Genomic DNA, 22,528 nt, shown 5'->3' with positions numbered 1-22,528 from the left:
CCGTAGGTCGCCATATCCAGCCAGAAGTCTGCTTCATCTGTTCCTGCCAGCCCATCAGGCAGGCCTAGAGCAGCCCCTCAGGATATCACTGTGGGCTGAGAAGCCGGTAGTGGCTGCCCAGCGGGGCGGCCCCTGCCTGAGGGCCCGTGCCCTGACCACTGTGGACCTGTCTCCCTCGTCCTCGTCCGCGTTTCCTGCTGCTCACTTGACTTTCTTACAGTTTACATTCCCCTCGCCCCCACGTGGGTACCCCTGCTGCTGCTGCCCCTTCCCTGGGACCGGCCCTCCTTTCTTGCCCAGACCCCCTCATTCCTTCCTGGCCCACCTGGCTTCTCCTCGCTGCTCTGAGCACCTGACACAGGTGTGGTGCTGCGGTCACCATGCAGGGTGGGTCTGTCCCTGCTCGGGGACTTCGAGCTCCTTCCCAGTGACTAAATGGTGTTGCACTTTGATTTCTTGGTGCCACAAACATGTTTATTCAATGAAATGAAAAGGGGTGGAGTCTTGATCTATGTGCCCCTGGACTTGACCCACTGAAGTTGCTCATGGCTTTGGAAAGCTGGGAGAGAATGTATGTATTTGTTTCAGTTTCCATCATAACATTGCCAGATGGTTCTAGAGACCTTAATCGGGGTGGGGTGTGCCGCTGATTCTCAGCGGGAGGCCTGCAGGGCCCCCCTTCCCTCCCCGCCCCCCCCTTCTCCCTCCTCTCCCTCTCCTAACTCCACCCCCTGCTTTCCTAACCCCGTGCCCCCTCCTTTCACAGTGCTCTCCTGCTGAGTCGGCAGGCTTCTCTGTTCCAGTCTCGGGCGTCAGGGAGCTGAGCCGGAGCAGCGCCCGAGACCTCAGAGGCACGCGCCCCGCAGAGACCCCCGGTCTCCTGGCTGTGTCGACATGGGTTTTCTTTCTTTTTCTCCAGCATGGCGAATGAGGTTCCAATGTACCTTGTTCAGTCTCCACATTTGCCACTTTATTTACTTGTCTTTCTAGATTCTTTCTTTTTCTGTCTTCATGCCAGCCTCCTGATGCCCACCGTCTGCGGCGTCTCTAATGCCGCAGCAACACAGGCTGCGTTGGCATTCAGGGCGGTTTACGTTTTGGTTTGCCAAGATCTTTCGCTGTTATTATGCAGCAAATTAAACGTGAGAACGGCGGGCGGGCCAAAAGGCCCCGAGCAGCTTGATTTGTGTGTGTCTGAGTGTGTGAGCGCTGTTGTGTGGTCACTTCGTTTTCAGTCTGCTTTAGTAACGAACGGTAGTGCTAACTTCGGTTTGTTATAAAAGGTGGATTTGATGGGCTTTTCTACAGCGAGGCAGGGAATGTTGTGTAAGTCAGAGACCGCCGGCTCGCCTGCCGCTGCTCTGCACACACTGGAGACCCTCCAAACGCCGCTGGGCCTTCGCACCAAACTCTACCTGAGGAATTCCGTGTTTTCATTTTGTACAAAGAAGATTAATGTTCCTGGACGTGAATAAATTCCCTTTAATGATTTGGGCTGTAATTTCCGTGCTGTATGATAAATGAGTATTCTGAAAGCACTTTGTTCTTTGAAGAATTTTTAGGACAGCTCAGATAATTAATGTTTTGTTGTGCGTATTTGTTACTTTTTAACTTTTGATTAACGAAGCATGGTTTTTGCAAAGTCTTTCCTTCTGTCAGGCCCTAGAGATCAGTTGAAACCCATGCGTATTCTTTTGTCCTCATTCAAGATGGTAATTGTGGATTTTTCAATCGCAGACATTTCCACACACCTGAAGGGGGTTGTGTCAACCTGCTGCCCAGGTCTGGCTTGCGCGCTGTCTCCAGTTTACACGTTACTATGTAGATTGCCGGTGGCGGAAGGCGGAACACGTTCTTTCCTCCCGAAGGGACTGTGGAGCTTAGTGGTCTGCGCCCTGTTTCTAACCTGTGGGCTTCGCTGCCGGGTCGGGGGGAGAGGACGTTGTCCTGCCTGCGAGGGTGTGCTGAGCAGCATGGTCCAGAGTGCCCGCCGCCCACGCAGCCCGTTGACTTAGCAGGGCGAGGGGCTCTGTGGAGGTCACTTGGCATGCCTCCTTTGAATTCTGTTCCCTCGAGTTCTCCCTGGACTCCACGGCCAGAGCGCCGGTCACCATCCTCATCCATTTGTCTCATCTCCGCGCAGTGGAACCCCAGTGGGCTGTCTCCTCCCTCATTTCAAGCTTGAGGGTCGGCGACACTCACCTGGAAACCCGAAACCCAGAAGTCTTCTTTTCCAATGACTTACCTAGCAGCATGCCAGACTTGAACTTAGGTGAGGCCGCTGTAGCCTTCTGGTCTTCCCGCACTTGACATGGCTGTTCACACATCAAGTCATGGAAACAGGAGCCTGTTTGATGAAGGGGCGGAGCTCCAGCCCTTGGGAAAGCGTTACGTAGACATGGTGTGTGCACCGTATCCCTGTCAGCTTTCGAACACGAGTTGTTAGCTGGTTCAGGATGTTGTGCGGGAGCATCTCCAGCTCTCGTTCAGGTGAGAACCGACAGCCATAGACACTCCCGAAGGAGAGAAGCGTTAGAGGAACTATAATCCGGCAACAGTCCCGAGTGCAGCCGGAGGCGTTGGAGTCGGAAGGGGCTCCTCGTGAGTGGACGTCGACGTCATCATGTGCGTGGGACAGACGTGACAATACCCACGTGCGCAGGTGGCTCTGTCTTTGGAAGTTGGCTGCGAAGACCGTGCTAGCGTTGGTTCCACGCCCCCGGTGGTACCGCTGGAAGCTGCCGCCGTGGATCCAGGGCGCTGGTGGTCAGAGCCCAACATCAGGGTTTTTACAAGGTGCGTGGGGCACGTTTTCCTCGCTCCGGGGCTGCCAGCCGCCGGTGCGGCGCGGCGCCCTGGACGGAGAAGGTGTTTTTGTCACTTTGTAATTTTAGATGGTTTATCTTAAAAGGTCGTTTGTTGCAAAATTAAATCTCTTAGGGAAAGCCTGCTTTTAAAAACTCAAACCGACGTCACCTAATACCTGTTGAGTGTAGTCCTCCTTCCCTCCCTCCCTCCACTGTGTTCGGCATCTGTGTTGCTAATGGCTCTCTGTGCTTTTATGAGGTGAAAATGTAATAGGAAAATATTTACAGTCAATAGTTTCCGTACGTGTTAACGTCTTGGTGTCGGCTTGGTATCTTCACACACACGGGTGAAGGCGTGCTCAGGCCAAGCGCAAAAGCAATGGAAGGTTTGGGGAAAACTGATGCAATGGGAAATGTAGAAAAGATACGTATAAATGTAAAAAATATATAAAAATATATAGAATATATATATTAATTTCATCAAAGGAACTGGTTACGAAGAACTAGAGTTAGAATTTTAGAAGAGTATGTACTAGGGCCCTTTTCTATTTATTCCCGTCCCTTCATTTAACATAAGAAGAAATTCCTGACACTAACTGTATGTTTCTGTTACACTGAGAGGCGTTTGTCTTGTTCACACAACTGCATGATGTAGAGTATGAAGCCCCCTTCATCACCTTGGCTAACGTGGAAGGGGCAGCTTCGGGCCACCCGAGTGTGTCCTTATCCGAAGGGGCACAGCAGCTGCCTGCAGGCACAGCCTCCCCTGCCCCCTGTAGCGGAGGGCCTGTCCAGCCGCCCAGAGTTTGGACCCATGGGATGGTGGCAGCGTGAGGTCCGTGTTGGTTTGAGCTGTTCTGTTGGTGGTGACTATGCAGCGAGCCCACACTAATGCTGGTTTGGGTACCAGGCGGGACTGTGGCTGCCCGTGACAGGTCCCCCCAACTCAGCGAGGTCGCCAGGCTCAGAGCCAGGCGGACTTTGGTTTCTCTTCTTCTCCTCGAGGATGGCACGGTGGCCCTGTTACTCGGTGCTCCTGTAACCTTTGCCTGGAAGCGTGTGGGTACCAAGCGTCTTCCTTTAAAAACACCCTCAATACCATGATCTCTGGTGTCTTGGAGATTAGGGTTGTTTTTCACACGATCATCAGTTTCTAAAGATTTCACGTCATGACTCTGGCCTTCAGAAACTGGAAGGGCTCTCTGTGGAGGAGAAATTAAAACCACCAAGGAGGCCAGAGCGGCAGGTGGTGGCCGTCGCTGGTCTGAGAGCCTGAGGGAGCACCTATCCAGGTGAGAGGCACCTGCCTCGTGAGGGCACCTGCCCTTACTTCAGGTGTTCAGGCCAAGGCCTTGTGACTGTGCACCTGGATGCGAACGGTGGCGTTTAGGATATTGTCCTGTTTGTTCCTAGAAAACGCTGACGTGGGAGAATACGGTCCACGTGTTCCCGGATGAGCCATCGGAAGCGGTGTTTGTCCCTATGGTGTCTGTGAGTCTGCAGGAGCCCGCTTCCTCGGTTCACTTGTGCTTGTGATTGCAAAGTACCGCTGGTAGAAAGCTGTCGTGCGCCCCTCGCACCGGAGGCTGGCAGGGTTTCCGTGAGGCCACAGGGTGGCGGCTGCTGTCCCCACCCGAGAGGTCAGGCGAGCCTGGCTGGGCTCCGGGAGAGGAAGCCGCTCGCCCACAGCAGTGCGGTCAGGGCTTGGACCCTGTCTGGCTTTTGGCCTCCAGCCCAGCATTTTTACTGCTCTGGAATGCCGGCCGGAGGTTTCTCTCAGCCTGAAACATAGAGGGCACTAATTATTGTAATGAAAAAAGACTTTGTTTTTCTCATCAGGCTTTTTAAGGAATTTGATTTCGTGGGTATTGTATTCTGGGTGATGGTCAGGAGACACCAGGACCCGTACAAACCTGTGTCTTCTCTCTCCGCCCTCTTTCCCATCCGAGGACAGGGAATCCATGGGCCAGGACTGTTAGTGCGGGGAGGGGTTGGGGTGGGGGGAATAAGGCAGATGTGCTCAGTGTGTCTCTGTTTGTAAGCACCAAAGAGAGCAAGAATTTTAGAGAGAATCCTTTGAAAAATCAGCAGGAATAAAATCACACCCTTTGCTTTCAAACGATCGATCACAACAGCTTCCTAGAGACGGTCCTTGCTGAAGGCTGGACATGCGTCTCTTTGGTTTTGATCTGGCCGCAGCGCCGGCCAGAATCCATCACGTGAGCGCCCCCCCCCCCCCCCATTTCTGGTGCTCCTGGAGGTGTCCTGAAGTCTGGCCGACTCAGCATTGGGCGGAGGCCCCTGGCCTCCTCACAAACAATGGCCGCAAGAACGCCTGTAGTTTGACCAAGAAAATGTGACGTTTTGTGCTCTGAAGCGACCTACACTTTGAATCTCCGTGCTTAAAACCACCTCCTTTGATGAGCCTTGTGGGCAGAGAAGGAAACACTTTCCCTAGCGGATAAACCATACCACGCGACGCTTTGGGACTTCTCCGGAAGGACATCGTTGCTCTAGTTGGGGGATCTGAGTCTGCGTCGTGGCCATTCAGCTTCACCGCACGGGAAATCAAGTTCCCCTGGTTACGTTTCACTGCGTCTGGGGACAGACCTGCCTGGTGGCTTTGCCCTGCGGCCCCTGACAGCCGGCATGTCGGCAGTGCAAACATCTGAGGCATTCAAAATAATGGGAGGAAATATTAAAATAAGTAACATTGTACTTCTCCTGTGAAAACTAACCATCCAAAGAATAAATATGCTTCTTCAACTCTCGTCAATTTAACTAAGCTTTTCATTTCAGAAAAATTGTGTTGATTACCTATTTTAATGTTCTTTCTGTATTCTCTTATCGAGCTGCATCTTTTTGCGATTTTTCTGTCCATTGCTGGTCAGGAGGGTGAAATCGGCAGTGGCGTAGGGTCAGCACTACTCAGCTTTGGACTGGAAAGGGACAGGCCAGGTCGCACTTCTCCTGGATGCCTCAAAAGTGATGTCGGTGGCATTGAACAGAAATGAGGGCCTGCCGAGGTCCCGGACAGTGATAACTGCTGTTAAAGCGGCGAAGGCACAGCCAGGTGCACAGCCGTGCTGAGGTGCGAAGGTTTTGCTGCCCCTTGAGGTTTCTCCTGCTGTCCTCCCTGAGCTGGCTGCTCTGTGGACCGGGCCTCGGAGGCCGGGCCTGTGAGATGGAGTCAGGGTGCGGGTGGTTTTGATGCAGGAGGAGCTCATTGACCTCACCAGAGGCCCTGGTGGGCAGAGGACAGTCCTCAGGTCCCCAGCAGGACACCGACCAGCACGTTGTGTTTCTGTGAACATTCACGTACGAGAGGACGGTGTTTGGAAGATGAATTCTGATTGGCACAAAAAAGGGACCCTTTCTGGAAAGCTTAGTCAGATGCTGGAATGTGATACTAAGAGGAATTTCGAATCTTCTTTCTTTGTGAGACTTTAAAAATGTTCCATTTATTACCTCAGGGCTTGGTATCGCATGAAAATAGATAAATGGAGACTTTAATAACAGCCATCTGTCTGGAGTTTTGCGTTTGGTTTTTCTGGAAAGAGAAAGGCCGGATTGGATTTCCTCTGGCTGCCTGTGTTAGGTATTTCCAGGAGGAGAATGTCGCGGTCAGGCAGGAAGATGCAAGTCCCGTGCGCAGACAATCTAACGGCTTGAAGGGCCCCCCACCGACGGTCTGCGGCCGGTGCATGACCTGACCTTTGCCAGCCCGTCTGACGTCACGCCCACCACTTTCTCCGCGGCTCCTTCTGTTCCGGCCCATGGCCTCCTTGCTGTTCCTGGAACAGACCTAAGGTGTTTCTGCCTCAGGGCCTCTCTACCTGCCCCAGACCACTGCCCCTGCACAGTGCTCCCCTCCCTCCCCCAGAGCGTCCCCTTCCTGTAGAACTCTTCTCTGGTCACCTGCTCCGTGAGGCTCTGCGTGACCGCCTCCTCCTGCAGCGCCCTGTCCCCTCCCACCGTGCCCTCCTGCTCTGCCATGTTTGTGTGCAAGTGTTCTCTCCACCTGAGGCTGTGTCCTATGCTCCTTACTCAGGTGCTGGGACCTCGGGCCTCATCTGCCTTGTTTGCTGAGAGAGTCCAGGGCTGTAAGCAAGTTCCTGGCCCATGGTAGAGATGCAAATATTTGTCAAATGATGAACGAATGATTGTCTAAATGTATCATGAAAATATATGCATTGGGCTGGTTGTGCTTTGTTTTATGGGACAAAATTTTAGAAATCTGGAATTTGTTTCTCCTACCCCAAGTCTGCAGAGGAGAATTTACAGCCGTGCTCTGTGTGTGACTTGGTGCTGGAGATCTGGAAGCTCTGCACGAGATGAGTGGTTAGCTACCCGCTCTTTCCTGTCCCTTCTCTCCTGGGCTCCCGCGGCATCTCCGCACAAAATGAGCTCGGCAGAGATGGGCAGGTGTTTGCGAGGCAGAGCCAGTGCCCCGTGCCAGCAGCGCAGGGGTGTGTGAGAAGCCAGATTTGAACAACTTGGATTCAGGGGTGTTGGTGGACTACCTGCTGCCTTGGCAGGCACCCCGTCCCTCCACTGGAGAGCTGGGGGGATCTGACCAGGAGAGCTCATGGCATGAAACCAAACCCAGAGAGCCCACTGTCCTCAGCAAGCCTCGAGCAAGCCAGGGAAAGACAGAACGGAACTTGGGTTGTTCCCCCACTTTAACAAGCTGTGAGATGAGGGGCAGTGGAGGTCAGACTCCCTGGTTAGGTCAGCGCGTCCTCCTCATGGGGAAGTGATTCAGGAAGCAGGCGGAGAGAGAAAGTGAAGGGGCCATCCTGCCCCCTGGCCCCCACGTGGTACTGTCCCCTTCCGTGGGACACAGAGGATGGGCTGCAGGGGGGTGCACCCCCTCAACAATTGCAATTGCGACACGTGCATTAAGATCTGCCTACAAGTAAATAATGTTGACTAGAAGAGAGCTATCAGCACAGGTGATAGCTCTCACAGATGGCCTCTGAGAATTGACTGCTGTTGTGAGTCATCCAGCCAACAGCCCAATGACACGGGAGGCTCTGTCTCTGTGTATTCTTCCGGGATAGACAGAAGGGCTGTTAATCCAGCATCTATTCCACACCTGTTAATGAGAAAGGTATATACTTAGGAAAAATACCACGTTCTAACCTTGACGTTTTTCAAATGGCTGACATGGACTGCGCGGGTAAATCGGTCCTTTTGTGTTGCAGGTTCGAGGGAGTAAGGGGGAAGTCCTGTACATTTTGGATGCTACCAACCCACGGCACTCCAACTGGCTTCGCTTCGTGCACGAGGCTCCGTCACAGGAGCAGAAGAACCTGGCTGCCATTCAAGTGAGTGGAGTCGATTCTCATTTGTTCTGAGCTCTGGGAGGGGCGTGAACTCATTACAACTGCACTCTGTTTTCGGTTGATTTCCCAATGACCTGCTTCAGAGACAGCCGCTACCTTGTAAAAGCAGAGAAATCACATCTCGTTGGCACAGGCAGGAAAGGGCGGGGCCGCGTGGGGTGAATGGACACAGGATCACTTGCTTTATGACAATTCTGGGCGGATTGAATTACACCGGCTTATACGGTCTTTGGCAGATCATGCTGCTGAGCCCTTTAAATTCATTCCGTGAATGTGTATTGGTAGTTTTTTAAAAAATCTGATGGCTTATCTGGCTGATGGCACAATATTCTGTGTTATTGTTTGGAAAAGGTGTTCTGGGCAAAGTTTACTTGGGTGTGTCCCTACAACTAGACTTTGAACTTCTTAAGGATAGGGTGTTAGGATTCTCCCAAGGAACAGAGCCAATAGGGACTGTATCTGTCTGTCTGTCTGTCTGTCTACCCACCCACCTACCCACCTAGGGACAGAGAGAGACACAGAGAGATGCGCTATAATGAACTGGCGTAGGCAGCTAAGGAGGCGGGCGGGAGCTGCCTCTGCAGAGCCAGGGCCCCACTGTGAGCCTCTGCGGCCAGGAGGAGCTGAAGCCCCACCCCAAGGCCCTCAGACCAGAGGAGCAGATGTTCTGGTGGGATAGCCACCAGGCAGGACAATGCTCCTTCCTCGGGGAAGACCAGCCTTTTGTTCCATCCAGGCCTTTCTCCTATTGGAGGAGGCCACCTACGCTGTGCAGGACGGTCTGCTTGGCTCAAGTCCATCTATGTAAATGTTCATCTCATGCAAAAAACGTCCACACAGAAACACCCAAATACTGTTTGGACAGCTACCTGGGCACCCGGCAGTCCAGTCAAGTGGACACATAAAAGGAACCATCCTGGGTGGGAACCGTGTTTTTGAATTCTGTGTTCCTGCAGCCTAATATGGCGCTGCACACAACCCTGGCTCTGACACCAGCTACGGGCTGGGTTTGGGGACCCTCAGTGGGAATTAAAGGAAGACGAGAAGCTAAGGCAAGGAACTTTCAGAGGGGCTGTCTCGTTAAAACTCATTAAACAGATGATTAAGAGAATAAAGAAATAGTGTGTTCCACTGAGAAATAGAGTGATCACATGTGGAAACCCGGCTCCTGGATTTTAAGCTGCAGAAGAGAGGAGAGAAAAGAATAAGGGAACTAACATTTTTTTGAGCATTTACCCTATGCAGTGTTCTAGAAGCTTTGCCTTCATCTATTGATAAAACCTCAGAGTTTCATATTTACTGAGTGCTGTGCTGATGTCGCTCAATTCCAAGTGTAAAGCCAACAGTGGCGAGAGGAAAAGTGCACAGAATTAGGTTTTAAAGGAGCCAGGAGGCACTGTCGTCGAGAATATTCATCTCCTGATGTCCTCAGCCATCCACGTTTTGTACAAATAAGTATTGCATAACCAATGTGATTACTGTCTCTTTTTACATGAAAAACGAGAGAGGACTCTTTCCAAAGGGCTGGGTTGGAGGGAGAGTAGGATCTCTTGGCAGCCAGGTGTATCTGGACCCCTTGCACAGTTATTTATGATGTGCACTGGCCAAGTGGTGCAGCCACAAATGCAAACGGGTCTTTTTTTTAATGTGTAGACATTGCTTTTTGAAGTATCTTACCTGTTTCCATAGTTTCCTGAGGCAAACCCATCTCACAGGACCTCAGTCAGGTTATAATTTTAATTTATAGACTCAGTCTGTGTTTCTTTATAAATTCACTCATTTCAAAATTGCCTATAGAACTATGACCTTTTTGCTAAACTGTTTTTTGGTATGTTCCTTACTATGGGGTTTTTGGAAATAGTATTCTTTTCAAACTAAATCCTTTTCTTATGCTTCTGTCGTGATTTTAAGCTTTCCTCAAGCTCCTTCAGCTGAGGAACCTTTCCCTGTCCCCTGTCCCCGCTACCCCCAGCATCTGCAGCTGTCCCTGCTGCCCCGGCCCAGCAGGAGCTGAGCCGGGCTTGGAGCTCTGCCCCAGCGTCTCCCAGGCCAGCCTCGGCCCCGGCGTGCCTGCTGCTGGAACGTGCTCTCTCTGCCTTTCACTTCCCACCTTTGCCCCGCTGTGCGCTTTTTATTCCACGAGGCTGTAGCCTCCTGCAGACCTCTCCTCCTGAGTAGCCACCGTTTTTAAGGCCCCCCCAGGGTTGCGCTTCTCTTCCTTTGTATCAGCTGGGTTTCTGTCCTTGCAAAAGTCCGGACCCAGGGAAGATGGCCCCGGCAACCTCGGTGCTCCAGGAGACCCTGCTTGCCTTGCTGAGGGCTGAGGCACATGGGACTCACAAGGGACTGAAGGCAGCCCGAGGCTCTGTGTGGCATCCCCCTGGAGTCTAATTAGAACCGGTGGGGAATGCTCATAGGCCCCTCAGCATCTCTGGTGCAGAGGCAATGATAGAGCCTTAGTTCCTTCTCTCCCCACAATGCCGTTTGCTGAAAGGGGTGGCGCGGTGCCGTGACCAGGGAGCCCAACGTGGATCTCTGTCAGCCCCTCAAGGTAACGTTTGTGCTACCTGCACAGTGGCTGGAGTCGCCAGTGGCTCCGGGTTCAAACTCACGTCTGCCCCGGGGGGCAGAGAGCCTTGTAGTGGGGCCACTGTGGTCAGCCCTCCACGGGCGGGCACCCTCCCTAGGAGGGCACCTGGATGCTCTGCCCTGGTGGGAGAGGAGCTTAATGTTTCCTGTGTAACATTAGAATCCCTCGCATTCCAAATTGCATCTGAAATTTGGGGCATTCAGGAAATTTTTTATTTGAGCTGCATGTCCCGAGAGTGGAATAAATGAGAACCATTTGTGGCTATGTGGCTTTCTTGGTGGAAAACGTCAATACTTGGTCCAATTTTTTTTTGGACAAGGGATTAAGAATTCGAGGTCTGTTTTGGCAGAGGGTTGGAACTTCTTTTTGGAGACGCGATTATATTTCTCGTTTTGCAATTTATTTAATTTCGGGAAATTTGCTTTGGAAATGATGGTTTGAGTATCCGAGTTATTGAAGAAGGCTCTCGTAGGCCGACAGTTCTCCCCACATGCCCACATTTCAGAGCAAATCAGGTGAACTGTGCGTTCAGACTCCTGAGCACCATTTCCAAGTAAACCAGAGCAGTCTCAGAACGAGAGATGTGCCTTAAAGTGAACCAAAAGAGTCCTCAAGCTCCACGAGAAATGGGTGATTCTTACTAAATGTTAATTTTGTTACACGGAAGCAAAAATGTATATGTAATATTTGGAAAAATATTTGACCTCCGTGTTTGGTAGGCTTTCAAAACTTTCTCATTGTTTGTGATAGAAAACTGTTTGTTTAAATACAGAACTGGCCACTTAAAGTTGAAACTTGAAGAGAGTGTTACATCGCATGTTCTCAAGGATATATTTTCCTTAATCTCGCCTGGGACTTTCTGCAAAACGTTTTCAACGTAAATGAAAGGTGGCTTGGTGTTCTCAGAAAGAGCGGCATGTGGGAAGTCAGCGGGGTCCCGCTCACCTCACGAGGGGTGCCAGGCTGTAGGGACCGATGGCCTGAGGGAGTTGAAAGGGAACCGGGCCTCGGCTGAGCTCCTGGTGCGGACACAGCTCTGCCGCAGTTCTGCAGTGAGTGTGGGTCCCCGTCACCAGGAGACCTAATTGATTCCCTCGTGTTTGCTCTCCCGGCTCCGCCCCGTGGAAGACCCGAGACTGAGGCAGGCCTCCCAGAGCCCTCGGAGCTGGAGGTCGTGTGGGAGTCTCCAAACAGAGCAGCGATCTGGATGTTTCTGAGCACGGGTAGGGCTTTCCCCACGGTCCTCCAGCCTCCAGGGTCCACGGACTCGTCACTAGTGGGACGCAGAATTCCGGGGGTCGTGGATCCCGCTGCGCAGCCAGGCACCCAGCAAAAGGAAATATCAAAATAGCCCCAAGTTTTAGTTTCCTCCAGTTCTGTTTCTTTTCTATTTGTTTCTTCTCAGATTTATACAAGTAGATTGCTACAATGTTTTCTAGGCTTTTATAGAATAGTAAGGTGCGACTGCCTAGTGATTTTCTTCAATACTGCCATAAAAATATGAGTTCACTAGCTGCAGATTTGTCTTTTCACGCTATCATCTGCTAAGGTAAGTATTTAATTTTCAGTAGGTGAAGGCTTACACGGAAGTAAAATCATTAGCCCTGGGTCCCATGAAGTTTGAAATACCAGCCCCGCTGTGGTCACAAGTCCCTGAGGGGAGTAGGGAACTTTGTTACTTATCAATGTATTATTTCATTTGGGAAGGCACACCGGTTTCCAGGCAGAGGGCTAGGGAGAGGTGGCCCAAGCATGCGGTGATGCTGAAACCTTTCGCTTGGACACGGTCCACTTTGCCTGTAATCATATTTCATGGGTCAGGGCAAGTCACCTGTGCAACCTGATATGTATGACACCCCCCAGCCCACCCCGCAGCACTGGGCGCCACACGGCAGCTGGGCCAGCCCTACAGGACAGGGGGGAGTGTGGCAACACCACGGGCTGTTACAGTATGTGTCCTTTGAAGAGTTAGGGTCTTCCCCTTAGATTCGTAGTTTACACATCTGTCATCCTGTGGAATGACCGCTTTTCCTCGTGGCCATTAGCTTTGCCTGTTGAGCTCTCTACAAATCATACTGAGATACAGGTTGGGACGGACGAAGGGTTTTGTAAAGAGTTAAGTGAGAGGTTATTAAATATGAAGTCCTTACGAGCTATGTTAGTATTTTTTTTCTTTTCTCTGCTTTCATCCATTGTTCCCTCCTCCTGCTGATTATTGAGTAGGAATCCAAACTACACACTCTGGTCTGGATTGTCTAATTTTGAAGCCCAGCACTGGTTTTGAAGCTGCTGTCCCCATGTGCTGGTCTCCCACTTGTCATTTCAGGCGGGGAGGCTGGATTTTCCCGACTCACAAACTTTCTGGTACAGCATGTTGCGCCTCCGCCGGCCTCCTGGCCATGGTTTTCCTTCCATCGTCCACATGTGGACGCCAGCCTGCCGGCGAGTAAACAAATGCAGGTGACGTCACAGACAGACGCAGCTGGAACCCCCCGCTCGCCCACGGCCTCCTCTGGGGTCATGTGCCTTTGCACACAGTGGAGATCACTGTTTCCTGGAAAACCCAGAGGCAGTTACTTCTGCTGTTTCAAAACAGCAGGGATGAGCCCCAGATGCCCGGGTTCGTGGAATCTGGTCTGGTGGGGCGTGGCAGGAGGGAAGGGGCGCAGGAGGATGGTCGGAGGAGGCTGTGGTTTGTCTGTAAGTCCTGCCGGAGACGGATGGCAGAGGGGCCGTTTGGAAAGCAGGTACGCCCCCCAGAGACCCGGGGGTCAGTGCGGTGAGATAGTGAGAATCGGGAAGAATTAGACGGATGGCATTTCGAGGTCACTTGGTCCGAACTCTGGCCCCCGTGCAGGGTATACTTTGTCTTACCCAACTCTCCTTCAGAGAAGAGCCCCCCACCCACCCTCACAAGGTCTGTATTCCAGCTTGCCACTGACACCCGAGTTAAATGTTCCTTTGGGTTCTGCGGCACCATCCCTGTCAGTCGGGTGAGGCCAAGAGGGAGACGCAGCTGTGATTTCACAGCCTGGGTGTCCTTTCCCTTGACATTCATCACCAGGCTGTCCCCTGTGGCTGACTCCTGCTCTGCCAGCGATGAGCTAATCCAGCCCAGCGTCACCACTGTACAGATGAAATGAAAGGGTTTCAGAGGTGATAAGGGACTTGCCCAAGGTGACAGAGCCCAGGAGTGGGGGAGTCAAAGCCAGAGGGGCAGACGTCGACCCCCGAAGAAGCCTCGTCCCCTGCAGACTATGTGCAAGGAGCTGCTCTGAGAACAGGACCAGGTCAGGCGGAGGCAGGCAAAGCGGCATCACTTTGTGCAGGGGATTGAGGCCGCAGAGTCAGCGATAGGCTCCGAACCCAGTGTCTGACCGAAAAGGAAGATTATTTTGTGAGTCACCAAAAAGTAAACAGAAAGAGAAAAAAAGCAAGTGGAGACATATTCCCTTTGGCTTTTAAATGCATCGGGCTATTTTAGGCTCCTTCGGAGCCTGTCTGACGCAGAAAAACTGAAGTTTAGCTGCCCAGATGAAGTCTCCTTCATTCCCGCAGCTGCCACCGCTGTGCCAGCATCCTCCGTTCGCACTGCCCCGGGGTTCCTGGGGCGATCCTCAGGGTCTGCTGACCATCTCCGCGCCTCCGCTCTCCTTTATGTAAAAGCGGCCAGGTTGGGGGTCCTGTGGCAGCTGGGTGCTATTGCCAACCGTCTCCCCCGTGCCTGCCGCCTGCCAGGCCCACTCCGTCTGTCCTGTGCCGATTAATCCTCGCCGGGGCTCTCTGAGGTAGGGGTGCTGACCCCACTCTGCAGAAGGGGTGCCTGGGACTGGGAGGAACTAAGATAACCTCTCTGGAGGACACAGGGCTAGAAGGGTGTGCACTAGGACCCCATGTGGCGTCTGTCTGCCTCCCACGCAGAGCAGGTCTGCCCGTGTGCCCAAGGTCTCCATCGGGCCGTGCACCCGGAAGGTCTGCACCCGGAAGGTCACCAGGACAACCTGATGGCGTGAAGCACGCGGACAGCTTTAGAAACCTGCAGCGTGCTGGGTCAGCTCGAGACAGGGTCCCCCTTCTCGGGGCTCTCGGCCACTTAGCAGAGCGTAGCAGCGAGGCCCAAGGCAAGGGTCAGGCCGGGCTGTTGTTGTGTGTTGTGCGACAGAGGCCTGAACAAGGAGGAAGACGCTCGGACAACCCCCTCTGGTTCTAAAGTCCACTCTCTGGCCGCCTCTCCCTGTTCCTCCAGGCCCTGGTTCCTGCCCCCTCAGTGGGGCTGGGATTCGTCACCGTGGGTGGGCTCCTGACTCCTGTGATGGACCCTCCCACCCAGTGTGCTCAGAGGCCCCAGGGCGGGGGCGGGGGGGGCGGGAGGGGGAGGCGCTAAGGATGGGTCACTGGTGTGGTAGGGGCAGTGGTGCTAATGGCATGAATCCCCTAAGAGGGTGTCAGGATGAAGAGTCCAGTGAAACCTCAGCCTCTACCCTTCTTTCCAGCTGCATTCAGAGAAACAGACCAGAATTCTACTATGCGTTCTGTAAAATCTGAATTTATTGGGGTGACACTGGTTAATAAGGTTATTTAGGTTTCAAGTGTCCACTTCTATGACACATGGTCTGCGTGTTGCATCGTGAGCCCCCCACCCAAAGTCACATCTCCTCCCGTCACCATGTATTTGACCCCCTTTACCCTCTGCTACCCCCAGCTCCATCCCTCGGTCGCCATACTGTTGTCTGTGTCTGTGAGATTTTGGCTCTCCAAATGAGGAGCTTTGTGATTCTCTGATGACCTGAACTCATTTTTTTGGCTGGGGGTTTTGAATGAGTCTCATTTTGCAGGCCGGTTGAAGCATAGTAATTGTCTTTAAAAAGGCTGAATTGACTGATTTTCTCAACCCCCGAGAGAAGGGCCACAGGAAAGCACATTTACATATGGAGAGAAGGAAGAGGTTCGAAGCGGGCAGTCTGGTTGCTGTTTTATTTTGGATGCTTAAGAATTACCATTAAATGGAGTCACACCTGTGAAGGCCCAAAGGGAAACTTCGCCTGGATTTCCCGTTGACCCTGCTGCCTCGCCCCCCCCCCCCCCCCAGGTACAGCCTGCCAGGCAGTGGGTACGTCTTCGAACTGTTGTGGAAGCCGATGAGGAGGAAGCGGCTGCCGGGCGGGGCAGCGGCAGGAGTTAAACGTGGAAAGCTCGCTCTCGCTCGCCGGCTCCCTTACACACTACGCAGAGTGGCGTCATCGCGGTCAGGGCATGTCCCCTCTGACCGCGGCTGGTTGGTTCTTGGAGCCTCGAATGCTGGCATGATGCTTACAGAATTGAAGTTTTAACTGTGGCAGTAAAGTTGTCTTTTACTGCAGAAGCCCCGAGTAGGCATGCTGGGTCTTGTGATTGTCGTTTAAGTGAATGTATCATGTTTTAAAATTAAAAGTGGCTATCTTCCCCTGGCACTTACGGAGGCCGTCGCAAAATTAATGGCTACCGTGCGAGAGAGGCATTTCAATGAACTTGCGTGGGGATTGATCAGATAAGCGCTGAGATTGATGACTGTATCCTGAAATCTTCATTAGGCGAGCTCTTTGCTGCTTTGGGGAGCTTACAAGGGGTTTCCAGCCCCTGGGAAGTGTGGCTTCCGACTTGATCCCACAGGAGGCCTCTCTCTGTTGTGGAGGGTCGACGTCGTTTTTTGTCTGCCTTTGCCGCACTGAGGGTAGCGTTGTGTGAAGTTCGTTCACGGTTCTGTCAGACGTGCCTTTCCTGCATCACTTTGTCTCTTCCACGGCATTTCTAGTGTATCTTGTGTTTAAAATTACAAAGTCATCTGTTTGCGTGAAAAGAAGCTAAAACAGCCTTGGCCATAGACTACCCCTTTTGCCAACTGAAAATGGGTGGTAACTGTGTAACCGTTGGACGCCTGTTTCTGCAGTTTTTCGTGGGCTTGTGCCTGTGTATGCATGCAAACAGACACGCCCACGGACAGACGCACCTACATACATCCCTCTGCCTCCCTGCTCACTCCTTCCCCGCCCTCTGGGCTCATCTCCTTAAGGGAGCGCCAGAGGAGAGAGGCCACTCCATATGCTGGGCATTATGGCGTTTATCCCCCCGAGGGAGTGCGTGGTGGAGCGCATTGTCCTGTCCCTTCCTCCCCTCACCAAGGTTCAGCAAAGGCAGGCTGAGCTTGCTTCTCTGTGTCCCCAGCAGCCACACCAGGACCCCACCCAGAACAAGCCCCCAGGTTTGTAAAAGCCACCGGGGCACTTCTGCCCCAGCCCAGTGTCCCTGGAGACTGGCCCTGGCCCTCCGCGGCTTTGGGCTCCAGCGGATCCTGAGTATGGGCTTCCCTGGGCTTCTCCTCTGCTCGGCCCGTTCGGGGTGAGATTTCTCCCCCAGGAGCTCTGCGTCCTTTCAGCCCCATCTGACCTCAGTCTCCTAGAATTTTCTGAAAAGCGTTGGCATGGTGGTGGGACCTGCTTCTCCCCTGCTGTCACTGGAGCGGGATGCAAGTGCCATGGTGACTCCCGTGGTGCTTCGAATGGTCCACGGGCCTCCTCGCCTCTCCTCTCTGGTTTTGGTCCAGTGTTTCGGAAATGCTTTCAGGGCTCGTTTGCAGTTCCTTTGGTTTGTGTTGTAACTTGTAAGTTCATTTTTCCTCCAATTTTGCAGTAAGTGTTCTTCAAAATGACATCGTGGACACGGCAGTGCTCTCGGTCTGATGCCACGCCTTCACAAAGTACTTTCTCCTGTGTTTGCCGGCCTTGCAGCCTGGGCTGCGGGAGGCCAATTACTGATGCGGATTCACTCCATAAGCTTAGGTGCTGACCCTGATTTCATGTGATAGGTCTGAACGTCACCGTGCCTGATACATGTTTGTGTGTTATTTGAAAGTGGCTGAACATTGTCGGCTTCCTCGTTCAGTATCCAGCTTAACTGGACATATAAAAAAAGCAGTAGTAACTTTTTAAGGGGCCCTGGACCTCAAGCATCTGAAAATGATGTCTTTGTTACTGTTAGCCGCACACCAGTGGCTCAGCGGCGTTTTTATTGTCATGGAGATGTTTTGTCATACCGCACCGTGTTTTTTAACTTGTGGCCGCAGGAAGGAGAGAATATTTTCTACCTGGCGATTGAAGACATAGACACGGACACAGAGCTGCTGATTGGCTACCTGGACAGCGACATGGAGGCCGACGAGGACGAGCCACCAGTCGCCACGGGGGCCCAGGAAGGGGAAGGTAAACACGCTCCAGGAGGTCGGCCCCTGGCAGGACCTGTGCTCCCTCCCTTTGGGGTCCGAGAGAGCGGGAGTGGAGGAGAGACAGCGCTGGGTCTGGGGTTCGCTCAGCACTGCTCTCCGGGGGTCTGGCCATGCGCCCAGCTTTCTTCCAGTGGGAAGAGTGGGCTGGCATGCAGGGGTGGGGATGTGCCCTGTGTCATTGCCACGGTCCCAGGAAGCTCCCGGCTGTCCCCGTACACTGGCGTGACCAGGAGTGAGGACCCATACTCCAGCCTGGGACTGTAACCTGGCAAGTCACTGCCTCTCTGACACTTGACTTTCTCCCCTGCGCGTGGGGATGGCAGGAGCCCAGGTGTGCAGAGGGCCATACGGGACTACTCCCCAGCCTCGCTCTTGCTCGGGAGTCTTTGAGAACCTGGAGCTTCCCGACACCTCCCTTTGCTCTGATCAGGGAGGCCCGTGGGGCTGCTGGGGTGCCCTAGCGGGGTAACCGACACTCCTGAGGACTGTGGGTCAGACCCACCCAAATCCACCCCTGTCCGGGAGAGAGATCTCCTGTGTGTCAGCAGCAGGGGTCACCGGCCCGATTCCCCTCTAGTAGGCTTTGCTCCTGGTGGGGCGGGGGCAGGGGCATGTGAGTGATGGTGGTGGTTCTCATGCTTTGTGACCGGCTGGTACTTACTATGGAGCATTCCACAGGAATTCTCCCCGTGCTGGCTGGGAACATAGGCGGGTTCTCGGCATGGCTGTCCGACGCTTGTCTCCTTATTTTACTCGGAGCGGCGCGGGGAAGCTGAGGCCAGGCCGGCTGCTCTGTTTTGCTGGCTGCTCTATGATGCTGTGTGGGGTGTCAGAGGTTGAGGGATGGGAACTATTTTTGCATTGTTTCGAGTTTTCTTTGCTTTTGTGTTTATTCTCTGCCTCTATTGCTCCCAAGCATGTTGTTAATTATGTCCCTTATTTAAACTTGGAATCTCCTACTGACATATCACCACCCCTATTTTTCTTTCGTTAACAAAATATCCATTTTCATTGGTTTTTTGTGTATGTGTGTGTGTGTGTGAAAAGAATCAACAGAAAATAGATTTTTAAAACATATGATTTAGGAACTTAGAATGCTGCTATTTTTGTTCTAGACTTTGGAGTTTTGTTTAACCAAACCCAAACCAAAACAACCAAACCACCAGCAAAAGAAAGAAAGAAAACCGCCCAGATGTCCAACAGTGGAGAGTTTTGTTAAGTCAGTTATGGTAGCTTCGTTTACTTTTTTTTTCACTTTTCCATTTTAAGTGGAACAGAGGAGCAGCAGGCAACACCGTGTACAGAGCGTGACGGTGATTGTAGCTCCTTGTAGACGGCACGCGAAACACGGGTGCACAGGGCCCACGTCTTCACTGTCACGGGATTGCCGGTCACATGTATTTTCGCCACATTCTCCTCAGTTTCCAAATCTAACCTCGTGTGATCATCAGAAAAATATGTGGTGTGAACACACACTTGGGGACTCTGGGTAGAGCCGTTGCTGAGGGTCCGACCAGCCGGCAGCGGTGGACCACCTCCCCTGCGTCCCGAGCCTGCTCTGTGACCTGGGTCCCCTCCTGGAGGCGGGGCGTCCCCCTCGGTGATTCAGCGCAGTTTTTCTCAGCTGGATTTGTCTCTCTGTGCAGCTAACCGTGAACTCAGGATGACCCATTTCAGGGAAAACGTCTGTTTTCCAATTCTGCAATTGTTATATAACAGCTCTTCGAGGTGAACAGTTAGTATCACAGGGAGAATTAAAAATTGACTTTGTAATAGTTTGGTAGAACCGAGTGAAATGATTAAAAAACAATGTATTTCTCTCTAGTAACACTCCCCATTATTTTTCATGGGTAACACTATTAATATTCGTAGAGATTATAAGACTTTTCAATGCTGATGCCATTAAACAGAATCAGTGGGATTTTAAAATGAGGGGGAAACCGAGCAGTGCTTGTAACTTTCGCCCCATAAACCTGCGCCCTTCTGCACGGGCAGACTGCTTTGGCTGTGACGAGGACCACGCCTGTCCGCAGTGTGAGTCCAGCTTCACCAGCGAGGAGGTCCTGGCCGAGCACCTTCTGAGCCTGCACCAGACGCCCGGCGAGGAGAAGGAGTCCAAGTGCAAGGGCTGCGGGAAGGCGTTCCCGGTGAAGCAGGCCCTGCAGAGACAGTGAGTACCGAGAGGGTGGTGTCGAAGTTCTGAGCGGGCCTCCCTCCCACTTGGGGGTCCTAACCTGCGTGCGTGTGAGTGTGTGCGTGTGAGGGACAGAGACAGAGGGGAGGGGTCAGGCGTTCCAATGTCATTGCCATCATCTCATCTTTTCTCCGTTTGGTATGTTGACTTTGAAACATCCTGGTTGGGAATTTAACAAGCAAACAGTGCTTCTGTGAATTCGTCCTTTTGTCTACTTCCTAACAGTAAATCGCTGGGCTACTCATCTGGAATTAGGTAAGCGAAACGTAGCACGTAGCGAGTGCTGTGAGGCGTCAGGGCGGGAGTCAGCTGTCTGCACCGTCAGCCCAGGAGAAGTGTCAGGGGCAGAGCGGGGTCAGAGCGGAGAGTGCAGGCCCAGCAGGGGAGGGAGCGGTGCCTGCTTCCCAGCGCCTTTGGAGGGGCCGTTTGAAGAGGAACGTGCAAGGATGTGAGCGCCCTGTACTGCTTTCTTCACATAAGTAGTAAACGGCACATAACGTTCTGCTGCTGCAGCGGCTCACAGTCCCGTGAGTTATTACAAGGGAGAAAGGGGTACACGCATTTGCAAACTGTTATTTTAACAGAATGTCACTTTGCATACGAGCAAGAAATCTTTACCACAGGCTTCATGTTTTATTTATTTTTTTAGTCATTAAAGTAAAATCTTGAAATATGCCACATGTCATAGGAAGACTATTGCCACATGTTGTGTACGTCCATTTTTTATAACAGCAAGAGATTAAACATTTGGAAATTCTGTTATAAGCGCTTTTGAGAACACAGGGGCTGTACACTTTAGGTAGACTTTAAAACTGCATTCCAGTCAGCTTTTATTGAATGTAGTATTATCTGTTCTACACCAAAGACACTTTTGCTAAAAATCTTCAAGGGCCCAAGTCAGAATGGAAAGAGAGATCACTCACATGCCTTTATTCAAAACAGGTATTTTCTTAAGTTTTGATCTTGGACTTGCTGTTTTTGTTGCTCATCTTTTCCGTTTCCCCTCAGCGTTCTCCAGTGCCCGGCGAAAAGCAGTCCGAAGGATTCTTCCAGAAGTTTCCAGCGCTCCGTCTGCGACTCCCCCTTCAGTTCGGTGTCCAGGTTTGTGTCTGAGTGGGCCGGGGGCTGTCACAGGGCAGTGGGTCATTTCGGGGCGCCCGTGTCCAGGGTCTTCGTGAGTTAGTACCGTGGGCTCCAGAATTGAGCCGCTTTATTTCTCGCTGGCCCAGGTGACACATGCAGGGACCCTGAGCGTGTGCTGGGGGCATGTGTCACGGCTCCTCCTCAACCCCACCCCCCGGCCCCTCCCCTGTCCCGCAGTTGTGAGCAGCACCAGGAGACGTGCCCGAGCAGAGCCAGGTTCGTGTGCAAGGCCGGCAGCTGTGGGAAGAGGCTGAAGAGCAGGGATGCTCTGAGGAGACACCAGGAGAACGTCCATGCTGGTGAGAAGTCCCGGCGCAGCGGTGGCCTGCCGTGGGTGCTGTGGAGCGGAGGGCCGGCCTCTCCTGCGGGAGGTGCACAGGCCTGGGCTCTGGCCATGGCGGTTTCTGGTCGCCCGCCGCTGTTTCCTTGTCCAGCTGGTTTCAGCAGAATTTGCCATTTTCCCGTCCGAGCTCATCGAGACTGGGAGCCCCCGCTAGAGTCAGCTGTGCTTGGCAGTCAGGTGCAGCGGGAGCTCGTGTTTCTGAGCAGTGGGTAGTTGCCTGCACCCTACGCCGCGCTCCCTGGAGGGCACTGACACCATTCGGTGATGCCCTCTGCCTTCGCCTGCTCACGGCAGGATCCTGTGTTTCATGCCTCGACTTCTCCTCTGGTGGGGAAAGCTGCCGACTGTGTTTTGAGATGGGAGGTGATGAGTAAAGCAGCTCCTATCAGAGTTCTTTTCCACGGCTGGATAAACAAGGAAGCGACGGTGAAGTGGGACTGTCACTCAGGTGGCGGCTGCTTAGCGCCCGGTGCAGGGCTTTGGTCCAGGGACGCAACCCACTGTACGTACACCCAAGAGCTGGGCAGGTGGCGGCCTCGTCAGGGCGACCTTCCCTCCCCGATCCCATCCTTGAAGGGGGCAGAGGTCCACGGGGCCCCTCTTCTGTACCCACACTTTCCTCATGTGCTTCCTGTCGCCCTTGGCTTCCGGGAAGAGGGCGGAATGGTCTTTCCGGACACGAGGGTGCTGGCTGTCTCTTCTCCCGTCCCGTGCCCTCACATTCAGGAGACAAGGATAATGGTATCAGCCTCAGTCTCCCGTGGGGGTCCTCGGATGCTAAGGTCCCAGACGCTGGTGTGAGTGTGCGTGCCAGCCCCCACGGGGCACCTGGCCGGGGCCACACA

The 22,528-nt window shown here is 52.9% G+C and overlaps 1 protein-coding gene across 1 annotated transcript in view; it reads left to right on the top strand.

Annotated features, from left to right (window-relative positions):
• PRDM5 (PR/SET domain 5) overlaps positions 1–22,528 on the top strand; it is an 83,432-nt gene that overhangs the window by 17,687 nt on the left and 43,217 nt on the right. Inside the window, exons 3-7 of the mRNA XM_053911638.2 lie at positions 8,015–8,137; positions 17,845–17,980; positions 19,999–20,173; positions 21,206–21,298; positions 21,518–21,639. Of these exons, the coding sequence (XP_053767613.1) occupies positions 8,015–8,137; positions 17,845–17,980; positions 19,999–20,173; positions 21,206–21,298; positions 21,518–21,639 (649 nt within the window). The remainder of the gene's footprint in view (positions 1–8,014; positions 8,138–17,844; positions 17,981–19,998; positions 20,174–21,205; positions 21,299–21,517; positions 21,640–22,528) is intronic.

Source organism: Desmodus rotundus, chromosome 9, assembly GCF_022682495.2.
Source record: "Desmodus rotundus isolate HL8 chromosome 9, HLdesRot8A.1, whole genome shotgun sequence".
NCBI classification, from domain to species: domain Eukaryota; kingdom Metazoa; phylum Chordata; class Mammalia; order Chiroptera; family Phyllostomidae; genus Desmodus; species Desmodus rotundus.
This window is presented reverse-complemented; position numbering and strand designations above follow the sequence as displayed.